The sequence below is a fragment of the Eretmochelys imbricata genome, chromosome 11, assembly GCF_965152235.1.
Source record: "Eretmochelys imbricata isolate rEreImb1 chromosome 11, rEreImb1.hap1, whole genome shotgun sequence".
NCBI classification, from domain to species: Eukaryota; Metazoa; Chordata; order Testudines; family Cheloniidae; genus Eretmochelys; species Eretmochelys imbricata.
Window position 1 is genome coordinate 9884375 of NC_135582.1, and position 23467 is coordinate 9907841.

Consider the following 23467-nt stretch of genomic DNA (forward strand, 5'->3'; position numbering starts at 1 on the left):
CCCCCCCAGACTGCTCCCTGAGCACCCCCCCCCGGGCTGTCCCTACCCCCCAGCATTCGCAGCACTCCAAGATTTAGTCAGGAGTATATAGTACAAGTCATGGACAGGTCATGGGCCATGAATTTTTGTTTACTGGCCGTGACCTGTCCATGACTTTTACTAAAAACACCCATGACTATTATGTAGCCTTAATTATGTGCATTGTTTCTAAATGGGATTTCAATGCTGATTTTTCAATGCACTCAATTATAAATGAGTCTTGTTTACACACGGACATTCAGGAAAGTTAATCTAAATTAACTAAAGGTGTGAATTTTTGAAGTGGATTTGTTAAACTGCATTAGGTCTTCTGTAAATACCCTCATTTTGAATTAAAGTGGCCTTAATTTGGTTTATCTTAATTCAAAAGTGAATTAAAATAAACCAAATTGAGGCCACTTTAATTCTGAATGAGTGTTTTCGCACAGGGGCTTAATGTGGTTTAATAAATCCATTTCAAATTCACACCTTTAGCTAATTCAGATTAATTTTCCTGAATGTCCACGTGTAGACAAACCCAAAGTGACTAAGGGTACGTCTACACTGTAATAAAAACCCTTGGAACCAAGTCTCAGTATTAAAGCATGTACACAAAATTAATGTATTTTAAGGTCTGTCCAGAATAGGAATAGTTTCCTGAATTGGTGCCTTAACCAGATGCATAAATCCCAGTGACTTGTATGGCTGGGGAGGTGGGGCAGGGAAGGGAGGAAACATAAGCACCCCCAACTTTTAACTGGGCTCCTGTCTATCACCGATCTGTTCACTTTGCTAGTATGGTCTCTTTCCCGACAACTCAACCCCCGGCTCTGTCTTTGTCATTTTAAACTATGTGCTGTGGGGACAGAGGCTGTCTTTGGAAAGCACCTAGCTCATTTTGGGCACTCCTGCAATTGAAAAATAAACAGAAGTTCCCCCAAGCATTTGTTCTGTGAACCCACTCTTGACTTCCAAGTACTTTCATTCGCTTAATGAAAAGTTGAGATTCTAAAGCCCAGAGTTTTGCAGTGATGTGATTTTTCATACCTTAGTGAATAATCACTGAAAAGCCACAGTTCATACATGTATTTTACTTTTTAAAAATAAATCAGGCACAAATACATATTTACAATTACTGTACTTGAATCCTGATTCTAGCATCAAACTGGATGTAATTTTACCTTGAACACAGCATAGATATCAGGTTCTTCTGCAAAAGGAGATTCGTATACAGTTTTTTTTATTAAGAACAATGAACCCACTAAAATTAAAATGCCTTTTGATCCCACTTAATGCATTGTTTTAACACAGGACTGGAATGTTTTCTTTCCATATAGTACATACTCAACATGACTGCATAGTATGGCATATGACTCTGGGTCTCTGAATTACAATTTCTTCCGTCTGCTAACTAAGAGGATTTACTTCCACCAATAAAGAGAGTTCCAAATTCAGTATTGAGAACATCATCAGGAATCATATCATCATCCATGAATTCATCTCCAAGCTTCTTCCACCATGGCCAGCGAGTACATTTCAGCATGGTATTATGGGATTGTCTGGCTTTGCATGCCACAGGGACTGACCGACTCATAAAGACATCAAGATCTTTTTCTGTGGCCTCCATGAGACTTGGAGCACCTGTAACAAAGAGGAAAACTAGTTGTAATTCTCTCTGTGGAAAGGAAAAGGCTAGCATAGGTCATTATTCTTGGATCTGTGCTTCTTGGTGCACAGGGTGATCTCTACTGCAGTGCTTTCAGTGCACCCCAGTACCTGCATCCTCTCTTCCTATTGGTCCCACCACAAACTAAATCTCTGTGCATCCAATAGTTGCCGGTTTCCTTGCTTGTGTAGTACTATTCTATAGTTACACAGTGGGTAGCAGATCTAGCAATATTGTTCAATAACTTATTAAATTTTGCTCTGCCTGGGTGCTAAGTGGTGTCTGGACTGTGGTATTCTAACCCTTTCATCCCAGATTGTCTTCCTGGGTCCCATCAGGACAGAAGAAAAATCCTACTTGTTCTCATTCAGGTGAGCCTACCCTCCTTGCCCAACGCATGACACTCTCCCATCCCAGAATGGCCTGAGCTCAAAGTTTTCAGTCTCTAAAGCTCCTCACCAGTAAGGATGGGGATGCTTCCACCATCAGTGGCTGGCAAACCAGGGTGCCAGCTTAGGCCAAGGCCTCACTTGAATACTGACAAACACATAGCTGGGATCAGTCTGGTTCACCTGTGCGTTAGTATTGTTAAAACAGGTATTACAATTATAAGAATGTACTTCATGTTTAGACTTTTTGAATGCTTGTAAAATGCTGCATGCATTAATCCAGGGGTAATCAATAGGCAGACGATGGGCTAAATCTGGACTGCCAGATGCTTTTGAATGGACCGTGAAATCTTTTTTATTATAAAAAGAAAAGGAGTACTTGTGGCACCTTAGAGACTAACCAATTTATTTGAACATAAGCTTTCATGAGCTACAGCTCACTTCATCGGATGCATCACGAAAGCTTATGCTCAAATAAATTGGTTAGTCTCTAAGGTGCCGCAAGTACTCCTTTTCTTTTTACGAATACAGACTAACACAGCTGCTACTCTGAAACCTTTATTATTATAGTTATTGAGGTGTGAATATATAAACCTTGACCAAGAAATTTGGACCTTGACAAAAAATAATTGACTACCCCTGCGTTAACCTCACTTATAACTTCTGTATCCCGTATCATAAGGTAATATCTTAGCATTTGCATTGTAAGCTTCTGTAATTGTGTAAATCACCAGACAGGAGAGACACATTAACTAGTGTGAAATACTAGTCTCCAACAAAAGGTGTTAGGTCCTGCCTAACAAAGAAGGCCCATCAATACCAGATACACTATACAGTGGAACATCAGAGGACAAAGGAATTTGACTGCTCTCCCCACTGCTGCATGAAGAAAATATGCACAAGTGAATTCCTCCAATCAGCTGAGTTTGAAGCAGCGGGGAAGGCATAAAACCCCCCAACAAGGAGGAACTGTATCTCTATTCTCCTTGGACTCCTGAGCACAAGATTTCTAGGCTTAAGCAAAGAATCCCCAGCTGCTAGCCTGGGTTAGCCCTAAGGGACATACAGAGCTTGCTTATTATATAAGCTTTGATAAGGGTATGTCTATACTACCCACATTACAGCGCAGGTGTGGCAGCACTGTGACGTGGGTAGTGTAGAGAGAGCTCTCCAGGCGATTAAAAAAAAACCCACCCCGAACGAGCAGTGGTAGCTTTATTGCCGGGAGCGCGGCTCCCAGCGATAAACTGCTGTCTATATGGGCGCTTTTCAGCGCTAAAACTTTTGTCACTCAGAGGTGTGTTTTTTCACACCCCTGAACGACAAAAGTGTTTCACTGAAAGTGGCAGTGTACACACAGCCTTACTTTTTGAAACTTAAGATTGGAACTCGTGTGTGTGTGTGTGTGTGTATATCTGTAATATAATATCTAAAGATTTATTATATAGGAAAAGGAAAAGAGTTATTTACAAGATTAAAACAGGTAAACACATTATATGTGTGTGTGTTTACCTGCTTTAATCTTGTAAATAACTCTTGTTTCCTTTTCCTATATAATAAATCTTTAGCTAGTTTATTATAGGATTGGCTACAAGCGTTGTCCTTGGTGTGAGATCTAAGGTGCAATTGACCTGGGGTAAGTGACTGACTGGCCCTTTGGGGCTGGGAGTAACCTGAATATAGCTGTGGCCTTGTGTATAAGGGACCATCTATCACAAAGATAAGCTTACCTGGGCGGCAAGATAGATTGGAGTACTCAAGGGGACTGTCTGTGACTCCATGATAAAGGCTGTTGGAGTACATGAGGAGTTTACATTGATAATTGGTTGGTGAAATCTACATGAAATCCCAGAACTCACAATCAATTTGGGAATTGTGCCTTGTTTCCTAACAGTCTGCCCTTAGGTTGGTACCCACACTCTTGAGCCACAGCAGGACAGCTTGGCAAGTTTAACCCATGTAGTGACCAAAGGAATGAACCTAGAGACAGGCACATACTCATCAACAGCTCCATGTCCGTGCTGAGCTGAGCTAGTAACGCCTCTCTGCGCTGTTCTGCTCTGCGATCCAGGCTGCTCCTGAGCAGGTACTGTGCCAGCTTTTCCTGGGCCTGCCGATGTAGCTCCTTACTCATTTCTTCTGACATTTGGGAAGCCTGGAGGAAAACAACATCTGTCACTGTTAAAGGAATGGTTATAATTTTAAATCCTTTGTGGGCAGATTAATGTCTACAGAACAACATTTGCATTCCTTGTCTATTAGTAAATTTAATAATTCTGCTTCCTCCTAAGTTTTCTCTGCAAAGTGATCCATCATCAAGCAGATACAGTTTTCCAATTAGGCTTTACTTAACCTGTTTTATTATATTAATGGTAAAAAAATGATCCTAGTTTATTCCTCTCAAAGACAAGTAAGCAGGATTAATATGTTACTATATTAATATGCATGGGTTATCTTGAGCACTGAAGTTTATATTACTGCATATATTTTATCCCTCTAATGCACTACGGTGGGTGGGGAATGCAGAGCTACAAAAGAGACACACCGGGTGCAGTCTGGTGTAGTCATCCACCTTTTGCTGTAATGCTAGTTTCTGTGCACTGGTGAGTTCCGTGGGTTCTTTCCAGGGAGAGAGAGCCTTCCGTTTCCTTTGACACTTTCCCAGGAATTTATGAGCCTGCATGAAAGAAGGTATCAGAGTATGCCATTTACAGGTTAGGGGCTTGTTTTCGTGCATCTTTTAAAAAACTCAAAAGAAAAATTTCCCAGCACTGCAGCCAGAAAGGTGCCGCTTTCGATTTCACAGTGCAGAGGGCATGAGTGGGTATGATCTGATATAAGCCAATAATTTATTGTCAGTGTTACTGCTTAGACAAACTGCAGAGAGAATCCAGCCCTCATTCCAAAGTAACAGCTCTTACCACATTTTCATATGAACTGCACTGTATTTTGTAGTTTACACAGGGTTCTTAACAGCTGATGAAGTTTGGGGCTCTGGTTTGATTTGCCTGAGCAGTTTTTGACTATTTTAATATTTGGTTGCTAAATTCTGGCAAAGTTGTCATTTCTAGAAGTAAACAAGATGAGCCTCAAAAGGAATTGCAATAATCCAGTCACTCTTGTCTAACACCAGTACAGAGTTTATATACTTACTGCTCTCTGAATGATGACAGCTGCCTTATACTGCTTAAGAGACTGTCTTTGTTGATGAACTTTTCTCCTTGCCCTATATCCCCTCCAGTGTCTCTGGATAGTTAACGCTGCCTTCCCCTCCATTTCCTGAATGTGCCTATCTACCTGACCTAAGGAGATGACAGAAATTCATAGTTACACAACTGTGGGGGTGATCTCACAAGCACAACAAGGTTTGGCGTCTCAGTCCTTGGAGGAAAAACCACCACTGAAAAGTCAGGCATTGCAGCGAGTGGCATTGGTGGAACAGTAGATGGCACTCTTTCCCCTGAGCCAAAACCTCAGCACACTAATCACGGCCACTGGGTTACTGGAGGTACAGTTCTCCGCATAGACATACCACTGCTGTGGGTTCTTAAATGAACCCAAAGGGATAGGATCTCCCTTTTACATCACATCTCTGCAAAGAGAAGAGATTTCAAGCCACCATGTCTTTTGATTACCGAGAATTTGAAGAGTTTAGGCTGTTCTCCACCAGACACTTCCGTCATAAAAAGGGATAGTCAGGGCACAGATTGCAGATGGACATGCGAGATTGGGAAATACTTTTGTTTGTACGAAAGATGGTTTTATGGAAACCTGCGCCCTTAATACTTTTGATACGGTTCAATATAAATCATACCAGGCTGGACTATTTCCAGTAAAGTCAGTTGCCGTTCATGAAAGAGCCTCATGGCCCTTTGCCTCTGAAGCTGCAATTGTTGTCTGAGGGTCTCGTCTTCTTTCAGCCTCTTTAAATGTTGCAATTCCTGTTCTCGTTTAGCTCTGCAATAGACACACATATTAAGAATTGGCCTAAGCTTTCAATTCTCAAATGCACATTTGGAACTAACCTCCAATCTCTATTCGTCACTCGGCTGAATGATCCAGGGGTGAGGCAGCAAATCCTTAGAATGAACTGCCATCTGATCCCTTGGAACTGATTTGTAAAGCTTCTGTAGGGTCCATGCTGACCAAGTTAAGATCAGAAAATGGCTGACAGTCTAATCGCCAAGTCCCTTGGTATACAGAAGATCTAAGCCATCTATGCAGTTTGGTGTCAAACCAGAGGATATAATATGGCTTGGGATAAGTTTCTATCAAGGGCACTGCTGCTCATTGTAAGCCAGCTTCTCAGCTGACATAACCTGGAGTAGCTCCTAGTTTACATCTGAGGACCTGGTTCAGTGACTTTGGTCACCTATAAAACTAGCGATGCATTTCAAAGTTGCCCATCACCATCTAGCAGGTGCCATACACGGTACAAAACAAGAATAGTGCCTTTACTGTCTGCAAAAGAATTCTCCCCTTCCCCTCCCCCTCTTCTCTTTAAGGCTGATTTTCTTAAATTGGATAACTTTTGGTGATTGACTTCCAGGAGAAATGCTGACAGGTCGTTCTTCTGCATCAACATTACTGATGGAAGCCAAGGACATAGAGGCATCTTACATTGTCCCTTAAGAGCAGCAAGGCTCTGATTCTTCTTGATCGCAAGTTGTAAGGAACACCACAGATGAGGACACTGCACTGACATCTAACTAATGAGACCCTAGGAGTTTAAAGTTGCAATTCTTCAACAAAAAAACTTCAAAAACAGACACCAACAAGAGACGGCTGAATTGGAATTAATTTGCAAACTGGATACAATTAACTTAGGCTTGAATAGAGACTGGGAGTGGATGGGTCATTACACAAAGTAAAACTATTCTCCCCCTTCCCCCCCCGCAGTGTTCCTCAGATGTTCTTGTCAACTGCTGGAAATGGCCCACCTTGATTACCACTACAAAAGGTTTTCTTTCCTCCTCTCCCCCAACCCCCCCTCCTGCTGGTAATAGCTCACCTTAAGTGATCACTCTGGTTACAGTGTGTATGGTAACACCCATTGTTTCATGTTCTCTATGTATATAAATCTCCCCACTGTATTTTCCACTGTACGCATCCGATGAAATGAGCTGTAGCTCACGAAAGCTTATGCTCAAATACATTTGTTAGTCTCTAAGGTGCCACAAATACTCCTTTTCTTTTTGCAAATACAGACTAACACGGCTGCTACTCTGAAACCGTAGGGACTAGCAATCATCATTTTCCCCTCCAGCACAGTCCTGTGGAGAGGAGGGCATTCTCAAAGAGAACTAGGCCCTAGATTTAAAGCTCAGAACCCTAACGGTAATTGCTCAAGGCTGCCTCTTTTCCCCATCATGAGTTAAAGGGCCACATTGCTATTATACTCCTAATTACATTCTATATGATATTTGTAACTTTACTGTATGTAGCAGAATGGTTTCAAGAAAGGCTGCAATCAGATTGTCCACAGCGGTTTCCAATCCCATGTATCTCTGCTTTAAACTGTCTCTTTGTGTTTCTGATCCAGGAAAGCACATATTATTTTATATATTTTACACTGTGAAATCTCAGGATAAAAAGGGACTCATGACCTTCCCCTGACAATCTTATTCATGCTATTTTTCTAGAAATCCTTATCACTCCCACTAGTTGGGAAGCCACGTGAGTGTAGAGTCTGCCCTCTGATGGATTCCTCCAGTGTATGCCTGTTACACTGTCACTGTTGGATGTTATGCATTTAATAGGTTTCTCTTATACTGACTATGTGTTTTGCAGAATGCTGGCTCTTCATCATTCAGAGGGATATAGAATGAAAACCCACATCTAGGTTACACAAGAGCACCTCTTACAGGAAAATACACCCACAGACTGAGACGTATCTTCTTTTTACTGGGAATGATTGAAAAGAACCCACTTCTGATCAATAATAAAAGTATCGATAGATATTGATGTATGCCTGATTAACACGGATTGCTTCGTTGTAACAAATGTAAGATTAGTTGGTTACGTGACAGCCTAACCAACTTTTAGGGCAGATTAGCATTTTTTTAAAGATACGTTAAAACTGAGAAATATTTCTGAAACCATACTGTTTTCAGAAGCATACAGCTGGCAGATTTTAAGATACCCAACTGCTATTGCGTGTGAGCCACACTCAAGCTATGAGTTTCAGCCCCAACTAAATTTAACCATATTTACTGAGATCATAGCTTTCACAAAACTCCATAAATATAGTTACGCCCTGAATTCACAGCCACAGCTGCTGACTGCTGAAGCACCTCAAGTACGCTATATTGACATTCTAGGATGCTTTCAACCAGCAATGCTTACAGGATTCTAAGCAGTATTCTTACTCTTCGGCATAACACTCTAGCTATCGTTTTGAATTAGACTGTAAACACTTTGCGGCAGGATTGTATTTTTATTATATTGTGCCTAGCACACTTGGTCCCTGATCAGGGCCTCTGTGCACTACCAGAATAGAAATAATTACCATCCCTTCTGATCTGAAACTAACATACACAAAACTTAGAAACTGCTTCAACAAATGACCTACATTAATATTTGCAACTACTAAAATGCTTGCACAACAAGTGTCAGCAGCCAGAGATCTCATCGTTCCCCTTGGCCTCCCTTCAAGTTATTGCTAAACTCTGACTGTGAGCTTCTGGGGGTTGGGTGCCTGATTTGTTCAGGAATACTGGCCCAAAGTGGTCAGTAAGTACTTGGTGGGAGTCAGTGAGGGAGCCGACAAAACCAGAAGCCATCCCCAGCGAGGCCATAGAGGCCCCTCCACCTGAAGACTGGGGTTCCATGGAGTTTGGAGGTCTGGCTGGGCAGGAGTAGAACTAACGAACAGCAGCTCTCTGTGGCATAATCCCTCAACTAATCCACAGGCAAATACACATGAGAATTTATGTAGCCTCCATCAGCATAAACTCTTGTGGGTTCCTCTCCTCCCTCAAAAGGTGGTTTTGGCTCAGGTGTGGAGGAAGCAATAGTGTGAGGGAGCTGTGCTCACAGGCAGGATGTGGGGGGGGGAGGGTGTCACTGAGAAGCAGTGTAAAGTGGGTGGCCCTCCACAGATGCCTTGTTATCTGTGATTTCATAAGCATGGCCATACGGGGTCAGACCAAAGGTCCATCTAGCCCCGTATCCTGTCTTCCCACAGTAGCCAATGCCAGGTGCCCCAGAGGGAATGAACAGAACAGGTAATCATCAAGACTCATTCCCAGCTTCTGGCAAACAAAGGTTAGGGACACCATCCCTGCCCATCCTGGCTAATAGCCATTGATGGACCTATCATCCATGAATTTGTCTAGTTCTTTTTTGAACCCTGTTATAATCTTGGCCTTCACAACATCCTCTGGCAAAGAGTTCCATAGGTTGACTGTGCGTTGTGGGAAGAAATACTTCCTTTTGTTTGTTTTAAACCTGCTGCATATTAATTTCATTTGGTGACCCCTAGTTCTTGTGTTATTTCCCCACTAACCTTGAGAAAGCCACACAGTTGAGGGCAGAGGTAAATACCTCCCAGCTCAGATGAAATGGCAAATCTGGTTTCACACCTTGTCTAGGATTTAAGGAGTGTTGTTAGAACATGGTAATTAACATATTTCAAAAGTCTAGCATAGACTTTAAAACATGCTAAACTGGTTGAATTAAAGCCTAGTGGGGAACCTCAGTTTTAATTCAATCACTTTAGCATGTTAAAGTGGATGCAGCCTTGTCTACACTAGACTTTTCAGATGTGTCAGTAAGAATGTATTACCTACCCTGAGCAAACATCACACCTTAAATCCCGATCTAGCTGGATAAGAATATGACATTGATTTGAGTTTCATTCTTTGTGAGCAGAAACAAGTGTCCTAGATCTCATTCCATAGTTTGCTGGAGGGACCTGAGATACAGCCCTTAGCAAGTCAGTTTGTTACCATTATTGTTTCTTTTTTCCATCTGAGAAAATGTCAGGTATATTATACAGAATGTGTATAGGAACTTACAGTGCTTTTTGTTTTTTTAAAAATATCTGGATGTTCATGAAGCCCAAGGAGATATACTTACCGTAACTAGAAGTAGCTGGTGAAGACTAAATAATCCAATCCAATGAGGTAATCTAGTGCTCAAAAAGACTGAGAAAACTCTGACATTGTGGACATTCCATATGTTGCTACTATGTGTTGCAGTTTCTGTTATAATTCATAACTGATTTATACATATTTAAATACAGTTAAGAACAATAGTGTGTGCAATTTTGTTATGTAGAAAAATATATTCTTTTTGTTCATATATAGTGTCCAGCAAAGCAATTTCTGAGAGTAGAAACCGTGTTTTCCTGAATCCTGCTTACAAAGGGATGTTTTTTTTACCTGAAACTTCTTTGTAAGGCAGTCACTGCTTTAGGAAGCGTCTTTAATCTTTTCCTGGTCTGAAATCCCCTCCACACAGCCTGGATTAAACAAGCTGCTTGATGCAGTCTCTGAAATTAACAAACCAGTTGACAGAATACATTCTCAGCATATATAAAACGTTTTATTGCTACTCGCTCATTTGGAATAAACTCAGTGTTTGGTCAAAACTGATTTCAGTTTTCACATGCTCTGTAGTTCACTGTTTCCAAATACTTGGGTAGATTTACACTCCCATAAATAAATTACTAGCATGAACCCTATATTTGTTACCAGGGCAGCTGCTCTGTTCATCTGGTTCAATTTTCTATATGTAGTACATAAAGGACTTCACAGAGAAAATCCATCAGCTAAAAGTCTTTTTTTTTAAGTGGAGGGCAGCTCAGAAAAATAATCCAGCTAATGTTTGAATCATAGACTCACAGGACTGGATAGGACCTTGAAAGGTCATCTAGTCCAGTCCCTTGAAATGAGGCGGGACTAAGTATTATCTAAATTCTACACCATACATGACAGGTGTTGTCTAACCTGTTCTTAACCTCCAATGACAGAGATTCTACAACCTTCGTAGGTAATTTGTTCCAGTGCTTAATTACCCTTAGAATTAGGAAGTTTTTCCTAAAGTCTAACCTAAATCTCCCTTGCTGCAATTTAAGTGCATTGCTTTTTGTCCTGTCCTCAGTGGTTAAGTAGAACAATCTATCACCTTCTTCTTCAATTATATTTTTACTCAGTTACTTTTCAGACTAGAACTGTGCTTTACAATTAAAACAATCCCTGTACAGTTCTAGCTCTTGGAATAACATCTCTGAGGATCTGAATGTGTGACTCTTGTTGTCCAGGTGGATAAAACATGTACTTGCTCTTTAGTCGAGCCGAGTGTATCTCTTACTGGTCACTTCTTTTACCTAAGCGCTTACATGGCCCCCCATCTCTGAAGTATGCAAGTGTCTCCTAAGAATGTACAGATCTAACCTTACACATCTCTGTGAGGTAGGGAAGTATTATTTTCCCTAGTTTAGAGAGGGCTGAACTGAATTAAGTGACTTTCTCAAGGTCACCCAGGAAGTCTGTAGCAGAGTTGCTAAATGAACCCAGATCTCCTGAGTCCCAGTCCAGACCTTAACCATAAGATCATTCTTTCTTTATTTCTTGATGGGCATATGTCCTCATTGTTGGAAGTGGTTGAGCAGAAAATAAAAAGGGGGGTAATTTAAAAAAAAAAGACACATGTATGAGCAGATACTGTTTGGGGCCTTTGAAAGGTGGGACAAGAGTAAACCCAATATAAGCAAATATAAACCCACTAAAGAGAGAAGTCTCATTAAATATTCCGCACCTGCATTTCTCCTTTCCTGCAGAATTCTGAGTAAAGAAGGTCCAAAAGTTGATTGAGATTCCTGTCAAATCCTTTGCCAGACCATTGCTTACTTAGCAGAGTTCTCAGTCCTAGGTGAGAGAGGAAAAAAATAAGCAAGTTACATTGTTCGAGCTAATTTTTCATTCGCTTGCTTACCAAACAGATTTCAAACTAGCAAACATAAAGCTGAACATCAGACAATCAAATCTGATTGTACGTGTGATGGGCTTTGGAAAGGGACATTAAATCAGAGCTAAATATGAGGACAGGCAGTTACTTTTGAGTTTCAATGTAAAATGTTTTTGATGAAGAGCTGATGGTATAAACATCACTGCAAAATGTTATACAATAGTTATAGCTTTGTAGGTACAAGTCATTGACTAACTACAGTCACATCTATGTGACAGGCAGATAAATTAAGTTTTTTGTGTCTGATCAGCTAATTTATGTAAAGTAGTTTGAAGATCTAAAGCACTACATAAATGTTAGGTTTTATTACAAGCGCTTTCATGTTCACCACAGTGAAACTTGCTCTTTCAGGACCTGTCACTAACCACTCATATTATTCTGGAATTTTTCTTCCCTGAGACGAGGAGTACAGAGACAAACCTTTGTAGCGGGTACTGAGTAATTCCACAAGTTGGGGGTGAGATTCTGCCACTGACAGCAACGATTTTGTAGCAGCATTTCCTGTGACAGGATTGGTGGTAGATGAAAGCTTATAAACAAGTTCATCTAAAACAGAGTGAAGGATCTTTTCATCCACATGGAGTAACACAGAACTAACAAAAAGAGACAAAAGCAAGCAGGAATGTTACTGAGGATGCATATTTCAGCAATGGCTTTCTTCTTCTGAAGCATTGGGCACAAGGCAATGCAGGATACATGATTCGCTAGATCAGTGGTCCAACCCAGTATGGGAGCGGGAGGGAATGGATGACCTACTGGGCCTTTTCCAGCTTTGTGTTTACATTAAAATGTAACTCTAGCTCATGTAAGGTTTAACTCTCCTTTAATTATGGCTTTGATCCTAGAATGAAACAGACATTTTTGTATTTAAGACTAAAACAATTCCTAGGGCTTGATCCTATAAGGTGTTGGGCATTCTAGGTCCCATCCAGCACTGCACTTATTCACACGCCATTCACTACTATAAGCATGTAACTATTCTCATTGACTTGAATGGGATTACACATACACTAAACCGTTTTACTACAGTGGGACCAGAGTGCTTAGGACCTCGCAGGATTGAGCCCTTAGGGACAATTCTATCCTCAACTAAACTGCTCCCACTCCTATTGTCAATGGAAACTGTATTAACATGTCTGAGGGCAGATATGGGCACTTATATAGCAGTTTACATGTTTGAAACTCTGCAAATTTAGCTAATCCTCACGATACCCCTCCACAGTAGGTTTAAGTATTATCAGCCTTTCACAGAAGGGTAAACTGTGAAGCAGATGTTACTGACTATGAAGTGAGCTGTAGCTCACGAAAGCTCATGCTCAAATAAATTGGTTAGTCTCTAAGGTGCCACAAGTCCTCCTTTTCTTTTTCCAAGATCCTAAGTAATTCAGGGCATGTCTACACTGCAATTAAACACCTGCGGCTGGCCAGGCTTGCAGGGCTCAAGCTGGGGGGCTATAAAATTGCAGGGTTGACTGGGACTGAGCTGGAGCCTGGGCTCTAAGGCCCAGTGAGGGGGAAAGGTCGCAGAGCCTGGACACCAGCCCAGGCCCAAACATCTACACTGCAATTTTATAGCCCCACAAGCCTAAGGGAGCAGACCCAGGCCTGTCATGGGTATTTTACTGCCTCAGTGGCAGAGCCAGTACTACAATTTAGGAGATATTCCAGGCCATTGGACTCTAGTGCAGTTCCAGGAACTAAAACAAAAAAAAAGTGATATTCACAATAAACAAAGCAATTTAAGGATAGAGAAAACTGCCCATTTTAAGACTTCTCCAGCAGAGTCTGGTATAAAATATCTTAGGCATGCAGAAACTTTCCTTTTACAAACCCAGTACCAAACTGATCTTTAAATCGAAAATAAATAAATAAATTAAATAAAGGAAAATCAACAGAAATCTTTAAAAGCAGCTAACCTGTCAACCCTCAAAATATTCTGTAACACAGACATCATTGCAGTTTCAGTTTCTACATCATCTGTGATTAGCAACTGCAGGAAATGTTTGCTCTGCAGCACTGCAACAAAGGAAAAGGAAACAAAATCAAGAAATAATCAAAGCCAGGGATTTAATGCCAGTTCATTTGTAGTTTACCAAACAGACCTATAAAACACATTTCCTAGCAAGTGAAGGGAGGGTCACTGTTTTTTTAGTAAATATTCTTTGCCTTTCTAACTTTTACAGTGAGACAGAATGGGAGAAGGAAATGAGCCTAAGGACTTGTCTATACTGGGGTTTTTCTGCACGGGTGGAAACCTCCTATGTACTAGGGCTGAGGTGGTGTAAAAAGTTTCAAAGGCGGGTAAGCCACACAGGCACAAGTCTTTTTACAGTGGGGCAGAGGCATGGCGCAAAAGTTTCCAGTGTAGAGGACTCCTGAACCTTCACTCTCTTATACCAGTTTTACGTCAGGATAACTTCACTGACTTCAATTAAGTTACAATGGAGTTAAATAGATGCAACAGACTGGAGATTCAGACCCACTCTTTTTATTTAATAATTATCCAGTCATTTGTATTGTTTAAACCCATGTGCTGAAATTTTTAAAATATTTTTTAATGTCAAATACTGGGCAAAATTCTTCTCTCTGTTACATTCTGAAGTCAATGGAATTTATACAGATATAACCGAGAACTCATTTTTGACTGAGTATAGGTCAATTTGTCAGATGTTTGTAGATTTGCCAGCACTGCAGTAAAATTAAATAATATACTGTAAAGCTTTTTGTTTATGTTTTGTGAACCTGACCCTGCAGCGAGCTCTGTCTAGGCAATCTCTTGAGCCCATATACAGCTCATTTTAGGACAGAGGTGTGAAAGTTTCAACTATGCATTTATATTAGGAAAAGCTCTGATTGTTGTTAAGATCTATAATTAAAAATGGACACTGCAGGGAAAAAACTGTCTGTCCAAATCAACAACCTAAAAATGGAATGTGGCCTCTTCCTTTTATTTTTGCTTTTCTAAAGGTCTAGATTGCCTGTTTCATTTGCTGATGCTTCTATTGTATAATGCAGAGGTTGTCAACCTTTTTTTTTCTGAGCCCCCTGCAACATGCTATAAAAACTCCATGGCCTGCCTGTGCCACAACAACTGCTTTTCTGCGTATCCAGTAGATTAAAAGCCAGGGCCAGCGTCTGGGGGTAGCAAGAAGGGCAATTGCCCAGGGCCCGATGCCACATGGGGCCATGAGAAGCTACGTTGCTCGGACTTTGTCTTCAACCCTGTGAGGCAGGGTTTGGGCTTCAGCTTCAGACCTGCAGGGCTCGGGCTTCAACGTTCTTCGCTGGGCCCCAGCGACTCTAATGCTGGCCCTGCTCTCTGGTATATTTTGGCAGACCCCCGGAAACCGAGGCCTTGGACACATGGTTGAGAACCACTGGTATAATGGATTATTTCAAGAGCTCATTTAAAAGTACGTGATAACCGGATAAAAACAGGACACAGACTGGTTTTGGAATCACTCCTGAACCCTTCACTAGTCATTGTAGTTATATTAAAATTCAAATTTTTTTTAGTTATTTGATGTTGCAACGAATTTCCAACCCTTTCTCTTACCACACTCTGTTAGCTGAATATGCCCACCAAACAGCCAGCAGATGGCATCAGTTACTGTCCGGAAACACAGTAAGAATTCACTTTTTTCTTCATCCTGAACAAAATAAAATAAATTATAGAAGTGATCAGATATAATCCCAATTTCAGGCCTGTATTTTGTGCTATATCCACAACTGTCAATCAGGACATTGCACTGTATATGATCCTTACTGACCATGAGAGATGCAAGTTATACTAACAAGCTAATCCATAATGTTATTAGCTAATACGTTGATTTGTGAATGCTGGATATTTCAGCAATTCATTCACTTTAATGAGGCTTCTAGAGAGAGTGAGCCTGATTCTGATCTCATTTACAGTGGTGTAAACTCAGAATCAGACCGTGTACAGCATGTACAATTTACACAATATTAAGTATCTGAATATCTTTAAGAGCCTCGACCTTGATCTTTGCAATGAGGTACATAAACAGTACATAAACAGTAGAAACTGTTTGAGTTCTCAGTAGACTGTCAGTCTCATTCAAGACAAAATAACTCATAATAAGCATTGTGGCAAAGGATGCTGGATGCTTATCGGCCAGGTCCCAAGTGAAGTAAAATGCTGGATCCCCACATCCATACCCCTCCTCAGAGGGTCCACATCAACTCCTGGCTTCCTCCTCCATCCCCCTGACACCAGATGCTGCAAGAATTCATAATAGACCCTGCCATTCAATCTAATGCAGGGGTTCTCAAACTGGGGGTCAGGACCCTCGGGGCATTGTGAGATTATTACATGGAGGGTTGCGAGCTGTCAGCCACCACCGCAAACCCCGCTTTGCCTCCAGCATTTATAATGGTCTTAAATATATTTAAAAGTGTTTTTAATTTATAAGAGGGTTGCACTCAGAGGCTTGCTGTGTGAAAGGGGTCACCAGTACAAAAGTTTGAGAACCACTGATAATGATTGTAAGGAACATGCAAGCAATGAGGGTCTTAGGTCTATGAGAGGGACTGGAAGGGTCACTTAGTCATAAGTTGTCTATGCTTGGTGGAGTGGGGCTTGCTAAACCCTCTCAGAGTGTGTGGTCAAGGCTGGATGCTCAGTTCTCTACCTCTGGACAACATGATTGGAAGTTAAAGTACTGACCTTTGATATAGCTTGTGCTTGCACTCAAGGATAAATCCTGCACAGAAGTGGGTGATTCAGTAGCATGTGGGTTGAGGCATATAATAAGAAAGTGTGGGCAAAATTACACACTGTGGGTAGACAGAAGACTCCAGGGATGTCAATCGGGAAGCTTTCACATGCTCTAAATTCACTTAAAAGAACTGAGCAGACAGAATATGTCGTACTGCTGATATATAATTATTACTCAGGAAGCATGTAGTTTCCAACATAATACTGTACAGTGTATGAAAACTTTGACTAAGTGCAAGGAGCGAGTCAGACAAAAAGAAGTGTAATATCTAGGGGGAAAGTTCTATTCAGGGAACCCATCAGCATCCATGTGGTTGGTTACTCAACTTCTACTATTTGTACGGATCCTAGGGTCTCAGAGTGCTTCTAAAATACTAGGGAATTTCGCCATGAAATACCCTTTTGAAGTCGCTAAATAGTGGTTACCTCTAAAATGGGGACAAAGCAACACTTTTGAAACTACTCACTGGTTTGGAGTTTCTCAATTTTGGGTGCCATGTCAGTATCAGGGGGCACTTTTGGACATTTTGGCCAGGTTCATTTAGAAAGTACATGGCAGAAGAGACTCCAGACCATCTTTCCAAATAGTAATTTCCTCTTCTGAAAATCTGAATACAGCACTATGAACAGAGTAGTTGCCAAGTCAGATTTCGTCATTTGTGAAGCTAAAAGGTAACTCATGATTGGTAGACCCCAAATTTGATTGCCCAGTTTTGTTGAGCTGTTTTTGCTTCTCATTTATTATTGCTTTTTTCTCAGGAAAACCCACTCTCAGTAGTCAAGCTCTTCACAGCAACCCTGCAGTAACAAATTAGTCCATGCACACATAGGATGGAAGAAATATTCTGTGAGGAAAGTTATTCCAGTTTCAAAACTCCAAAAGTCAGTTACTAACAACCATGAGAAAAAAGTCAGTTCTGAAAAACATCCTTTTATATTATGGTGTATCTGTAGCAGAACCCTTCTAATTCAGTAGATGAGCTTGGAAACACTGTCAATCAGTTACAAAATGTTCCTGGGGCTCACTTAACCAAGCAATTCAAATACCTTGATTGCTCGGATAAACCGTGCTTGCAGATGTCTTCCCAAAAACAGGAGGTTATCAACAGCTGAAGGAAGTAATTTATTGTAAAATTCTTCAGGATCTTCTTTCACCTCCAGTCCCACACAACACTGACTGAAAAGAAAGAGCACACAGATCTGAACCTTGCAGGGTCTGTTGGACAAAAGCAAGTGAATAAATGCCAGCAGAGACTGAACGACAGACAACTGTTGCAACTAGCTCCAAGACATCTACCTCAAAGGAAAAGAATCATTAGTCTGTTGGAGAGAGAGAATTTGTTTGTCTTGGCCAAAACCATATCTAGGTCACATTACCCATTAGCTTTCTGGGACCTGTTCTGATCTGTTCTACATACCATCAATGCAATGCTAAGATACTATGATACCATTAGAAAACCAGGACAGACAGACAGATTAAAATCAATCTGGAACTGGAGGAAGGTTTTGTAAACCAAAAAATACCATGCAGATAAAAACACAAATTCACAAATAACTGAGGGGATACTTTCTGCAACCTTCCTCTTTTTTTAACAGTGTGGGTAAGCTAGGAAATCAGTACTACAGGACTACACTTTAACCCTCAGTATTACTGTCTTGGGCATTTTTGGAGGAATCTTTTTAGAAATAATTACTGTCATATAGTCACACAAGTGGGCAATTTTTCTGCACTAGAGCTGGGCAAACAGAGGAAAATTCATGACTCTTTTGTGAATTTTGCTTTGAAATGCACCTCCACCTTCTTGTGTGCAACCCTTTTTGTTAGCTTTCCATGAATATTTGTACGAATGAATGTAGTTAATCTGAACAGTGCACAGAAAGTCAATGCCAGGTGAACCACTGAGATTCATTTAGTTACAAGAAGACTCGTTTTGTTACAAAATTAATTTATTTTGTCTGGAAGCAGAATCAGTTTATAAAGCTTGGGTCACTCAATCGGAAACAGAAACATTATCATGTAACTTTGGTGCCTGATCCTGAAGCCTAGCAAATTTCTAATATCAAAAACTCACACCTAAGAGATGGTATTAGAGAGACAAAGGTGCTCTAAGGACCCCACTGCTTAGGAATTTGCTCCCTACTTAGTCCAAAACTTCAGGGTAATGTGCAAAGCTTATCATTTGACCCAGAATTTAAAAGTCTGGGGGTGAGGAGGGTAGAGATTGTTTGAAGGTGATTTGAGTTTTAAGTTGCCTGGCTCAATGGTGGTGATTTCATACCAGGTAGAATATTGCATTTAGATATCATTTGTGGTATATTTTTACATGATGGCCAGGGTACCTAGAGCGTATGGATAATGTCCACTTTTTTTAAAGCATTTCAACACATCTAAAAGAAACAAAAAACCATTTGTCAATGACCAAGAGACTGAAGTTTGTTTGCAAGAAGCATGTGAACAATTCTGAATAAGCAGTACATTGGTAAAAATCATGATCTACTTGAGGACAATTTACAAACAAACAAGGGTAAATCCGACATATTATTTATCCCCACCGAATAATCCGCCCAGCATGTTGAAACACAATGCAAATCAGTTAGGCTTTGCCCGACCTCTCTACCCTTGACACCACTTGCTGCACTCTCACCCTGACATTTTCTGCGCAACAAGCCTTGTTTTGGATGTGAGTCAGTGTAGAACAGCTTGAAAAGAAAAAAGTGAGAGGAAAGATGTGAAGGAGAACAAGAATAAAACATTACAGCTGCTTTTCATTTTACCTTAGTATCTCTGATAGCTGGGCAGCAGTAGCCCAGCCCCCAGGCAGTCGAGAGTAATCTTGTTTAAGGACCAACATACAGTATTGAACAAGATTATAATAGTAGAGGTCCTGTTTAATTTTCTGTGATTCTTTACTTCCCAAAGATGTACTATTTAAAATTTCTGGGGGGGAGAAAGAGAAAAAATTGTGCATATGTTTCTGATCCATAAGAAAGCAACTAAAAAAGTTATTTTTCAAAACATAAAAGGCCGAGTATAAATATCTGAGATCAGTGTTAAAAAAAAGCCCCATAACAATAATGTAAAACAGACTTTAAATGACTATAATTTGTTAACTTGTATGGTTACAGATACTGTATCGAATTAAAGATCATATTCCTGCTTGCTAGTTACAGATTTAGAAGAGTGCAGCAAGAGCATACATACGATCTGGCAGGTAGCCCATATGTATGAATTTGCTAGTCCATATAAAACCAAGATGAAAATCCGTTATGAAAACCCTTATTAACTTGATTCTAATAATAGTCAAATTTCAGAGCTGGCCCTAGCTCGCACACCCTAGCCACCGACCATGTGCCGAAGGAACACTGCCAGGGTAAATCTTGCTGGAGGCACTGGTCGGGTTGTGTAAGAGAGCGAATAAATGAATGAATGAATGTTCGGCTTTTTTTATGTCACTTCCAGGCAATCATTCTCAACCCCACTAACTCTGCCCACAACCCCTCACAGAAGGGATTTTAACCAGGTACAGTGTCCCTGCCCACAGTAGCGTGGCTTTTACAGGAACTGTACTGGCAGCGGGGGATAGGCAGAGAAAAAGTCCATAGGGGCTAATCCTCTACTGGACTGAGGGTTCCCTTCCGTTCAGACCCCAGCCTCATCTGTGGTTCCCAAGTCAATTGTCACTTTAGGAAGATTTACCGGCAGTTCTATGTTACTGACCTTATGGAGGCCCTGGTGAATATACTCAAAGGAGGGAACAATTTGACTCAGTTATATAGGTTATGAAAATGACTGTCCACACTTCTGCATTCCCTACTTATACCTTAAGAATCTTTATTTACCTTTTAACTTCAACAGCAACACAGGAACATCCTGATCAGAGCTTTCAGTGACCTGAGCGGCCAGTGCCAAAATTCTGGAATCCACAGCTGCTGGCTTCATTTTGTATGTGTCAGCTGTATTTTAATAAAAGGAGTCAGTAAACAAAAGCAGCTAAGCTCAAAACTTTTTAACATGCAGTGCTTTGTTGCTAATATATATCATACCTAGAGTTGTTTAACAAAGGGAGGATCAGTAATGACACTGTGCACAGAAGAGGCACTAGTAAATCTGCATTTGTTATGTATGCACATGGGGCACATTTGATTCACAGGGTTCTTATAGGATTTTTGGCCAGGGGAATGGTGGTGAACAGAACCAACGAAGAGACAAGATTGAGCTTTTATCTCATCCTCCTAAGACTGTTCTGCTAAACAAACTTTGACATATTCAAGAGAGGACAAAAATCACTTGGAGAAGCAAATGTACTTTGAGCTTCTAACAGGCTGTGCCTACACATGCATAGTTCATTATTATGGATAGCAGTTATGTTATGAACACAACGGACTCCCAAGAAAATGCAATAAAATGAGAATGTTAAAACTGTTTAGATAGGGTTAGGTTCACAGTAACTTTCAGCTCAGCTTGCCCTTCCTTCATCATAGAGACTGAGTGGCACAAATGGGGCCAGATGCTACTTAAGAATTTGTTCTCTTAAAATGGATGAATATTGGCATTTGTCCATAACAAAAATCAAGTGAGGTAGGAAAATCTTATGGTTAAAGAACTGAATGGGGACTCAGGAGATCTGAGAATTCCTAACTCTGGGAAAGAGGTCCTGTGCAACTTTCAGCAAATAATTTAATCTCTCTGTGTCTCCGTTCCCAGCTATAAAACATGATTAATACTTCCTTTCTCTCATCCTTTATCTGTTTTATTTATTTAGACCGCAGTTCTCTCTGCAGGACTGGATTAGCTTAGGCTGCAAGCTCTTTGGTGCATGGACTGTCTCTTAATATGTGTTTGTACAGTGTCTAGTACATTTGGGGCCTGGAGATGTGTGGGGCCTTGAAGCACTGCTGTACTAGAAGTAATGACTGTTCTGATGCGAGGAAAATGTGGATTAGAGTAATGTTAGGTTAAGCCGCTTGCACTTTTTTTTAATAAATGTCCTCTTATTTTGAGGCTGCGGTCATTGAGAGGTATGGCTTACTTCCATGAAAAACTGGCTTTTTAAATGCATTAGGGGTAGGAACACATCTTAAAAAGCCAAGCAAAATGGCTTCTTTCGCCTTTCATCACCTTGCTCCACACAAACGTCTCTCCCTGAGGGAAAAAACAAATAAAATCCACCCTTCTTTATCATGTCTGTTTAAAAAAAAAAAGTTCCTGACAACTGTGGGAATAGAACTCAGATCATCCTTCTCCAAAAGCATGAATCAGGAGAATCTGCCTTACTGCCAGCAGCTGGGGGAGGTGTCTAGGACACACATTTGGGCAATTTTGGCTCTATTCCATAGAGAACAGTGGTGACACATACACACTTAGCCAACTCATTACATTTAAAAAAAGCTGTACTTGGCAAAGCAATGATTCTACAGAAATAAAATTTAAAAAAGAAACCTTTGGCATTGCAGGTTTATTTTGGGGAAAACTAAAAATAAGATAATGTGCCAAGTCAGGAACGCATCTAAGGCTGAGATCCTCAAAAGTATTTAGGTGCCCAAGGCTCAGTTCCTCAAAGTTAGGCTCCTAACTACCTTTAAGGATCTGGCCCTAAGTCATTAGAAACTCTTCTATGTAGGCAGCAAATTTCCACCTTCACCTTTCAATAGACAACCGGTGGTGTGTGTCAGCTGCCTTAGGCAAGGGCAACTCCAATGGATGGCTTGGCTCTCACAACTCCTGCGGCCAGGCTCCCAATGGAGGGGCGAGAGGTGAAATCACCACCAACCCCTATCCTGGGATCAGACACAGCCTGGCCCTGAAGACCCTGAGCCCAAAGAGGGAGGCACCTGAGGATCCAAACCCGTTTCCCCCCCTCCCGAGCAGCAGGATTAGACAAGGAGGCAGCTCCTCCTCAAGCTCCCTTGTGGCAGGGGGAGAATAGGGAGATTCCCAAGGGCGGGTGCTTGGCATGAGTGAGCATCGTGCCCTGCCATCAAGAGCCACCAGCTAGGGACCCACGTACCCTCCCCCCACCCGAGGACAGAAGGGGCCCCGCGTGGCCGTGCCCATTGCCCTGCCCCTCCCCCAGGATGGCAAGAGCTCTGGATAGCCCCCCAGGAGAGCTGGAGCCCTAAACGGCCCTATCCCACTGAAGTGACAGGCCCTCCGTCGCGCGGTTCTAGCCCCTGCCCTCCAGGGGCTTCGCCCCGCCTCCGGGATTCGAACCTACGCCCCCGAGGCGGCGCGTCCCGAGCACCTACCTGGGCGCGCTGCCTCCCCCACCCCACTCTGCCAAAACCGAGCCCAGAGGGTTGTAACGACCGGTCGCGAGCCGCCCCTCCCCCCCAGCTATGAGGTCACAGAGGTCTTTAGCCAACTGCAGCGTACCCCTGCGACTCTAATTTGCATATCCACGTCCAGAGCCCAAGCGCGCGGAGAAGCCAGCCGCCAGACCTACTCCCACCCTAACCGTCCCCGTGTGAAAGCTGCATACAGATGCCTCGCGCCAGGTCACGACTGTGCCGCACTAGCTTCTGTCCCGCGAGTGACGAAGGCGTGGGAAGGGCGGAGCTAAGAAGCAGCAGCCAGTAGGGGGACTGGGTGGGCGTTACCTGTTCCAGGCGCGATCCCGCTCCTCGGAGGGGGCGGGGCCAGGAAAAGCAGTCTCCAGTAAGGGCGCTGGGTGGGCGTGGCCGGTG

The 23467-nt window shown here is 41.8% G+C and overlaps 1 protein-coding gene across 2 annotated transcripts; it reads right to left on the minus strand.

Moving 5' to 3' along the window:
* Positions 1-1104: 1104 nt before the first annotated feature.
* Positions 1105-23292, minus strand: IQCB1 (IQ motif containing B1). Of its 2 annotated transcripts, XM_077830330.1 has the most exons (14): positions 23157-23292; positions 20624-20737; positions 19559-19721; positions 17831-17960; positions 15602-15695; positions 13962-14061; positions 12466-12638; positions 11836-11945; positions 10458-10567; positions 5888-6030; positions 5227-5375; positions 4619-4750; positions 4072-4228; positions 1105-1659 (listed from the first exon to the last, which is right to left on the minus strand). In XM_077830330.1, exons 2-14 carry the CDS (start codon positions 20721-20723, stop codon positions 1430-1432), a joined length of 1791 nt encoding a protein of 596 aa, XP_077686456.1. In that variant the 5' UTR covers positions 20724-20737; positions 23157-23292; the 3' UTR covers positions 1105-1429. The 2 variants fall into 2 exon arrangements, with proteins under 2 accessions (XP_077686456.1, XP_077686457.1); XM_077830331.1 differs by lacking the exon at positions 23157-23292 and having other exon boundaries at positions 20624-20790.
* Positions 23293-23467: the final 175 nt, after the last annotated feature.

Coding starts and splice junctions, on each gene's coding strand:
- IQCB1 (XM_077830330.1), bottom strand. CDS start 20,723: ATGAAGCCAGCAGCTGTGGATTCCAGAATTTTGGCACTGGCCGCTCAG. Junction 14,062..15,601: donor TATTCAGCTAACAGAGTGTG/GTAAGAGAAAGG, acceptor CCTTTGTTGCAG/TGCTGCAGAGCAAACATTTC. Junction 11,946..12,465: donor ACTCAGTACCCGCTACAAAG/GTTTGTCTCTGT, acceptor TCTCTCACCTAG/GACTGAGAACTCTGCTAAGT.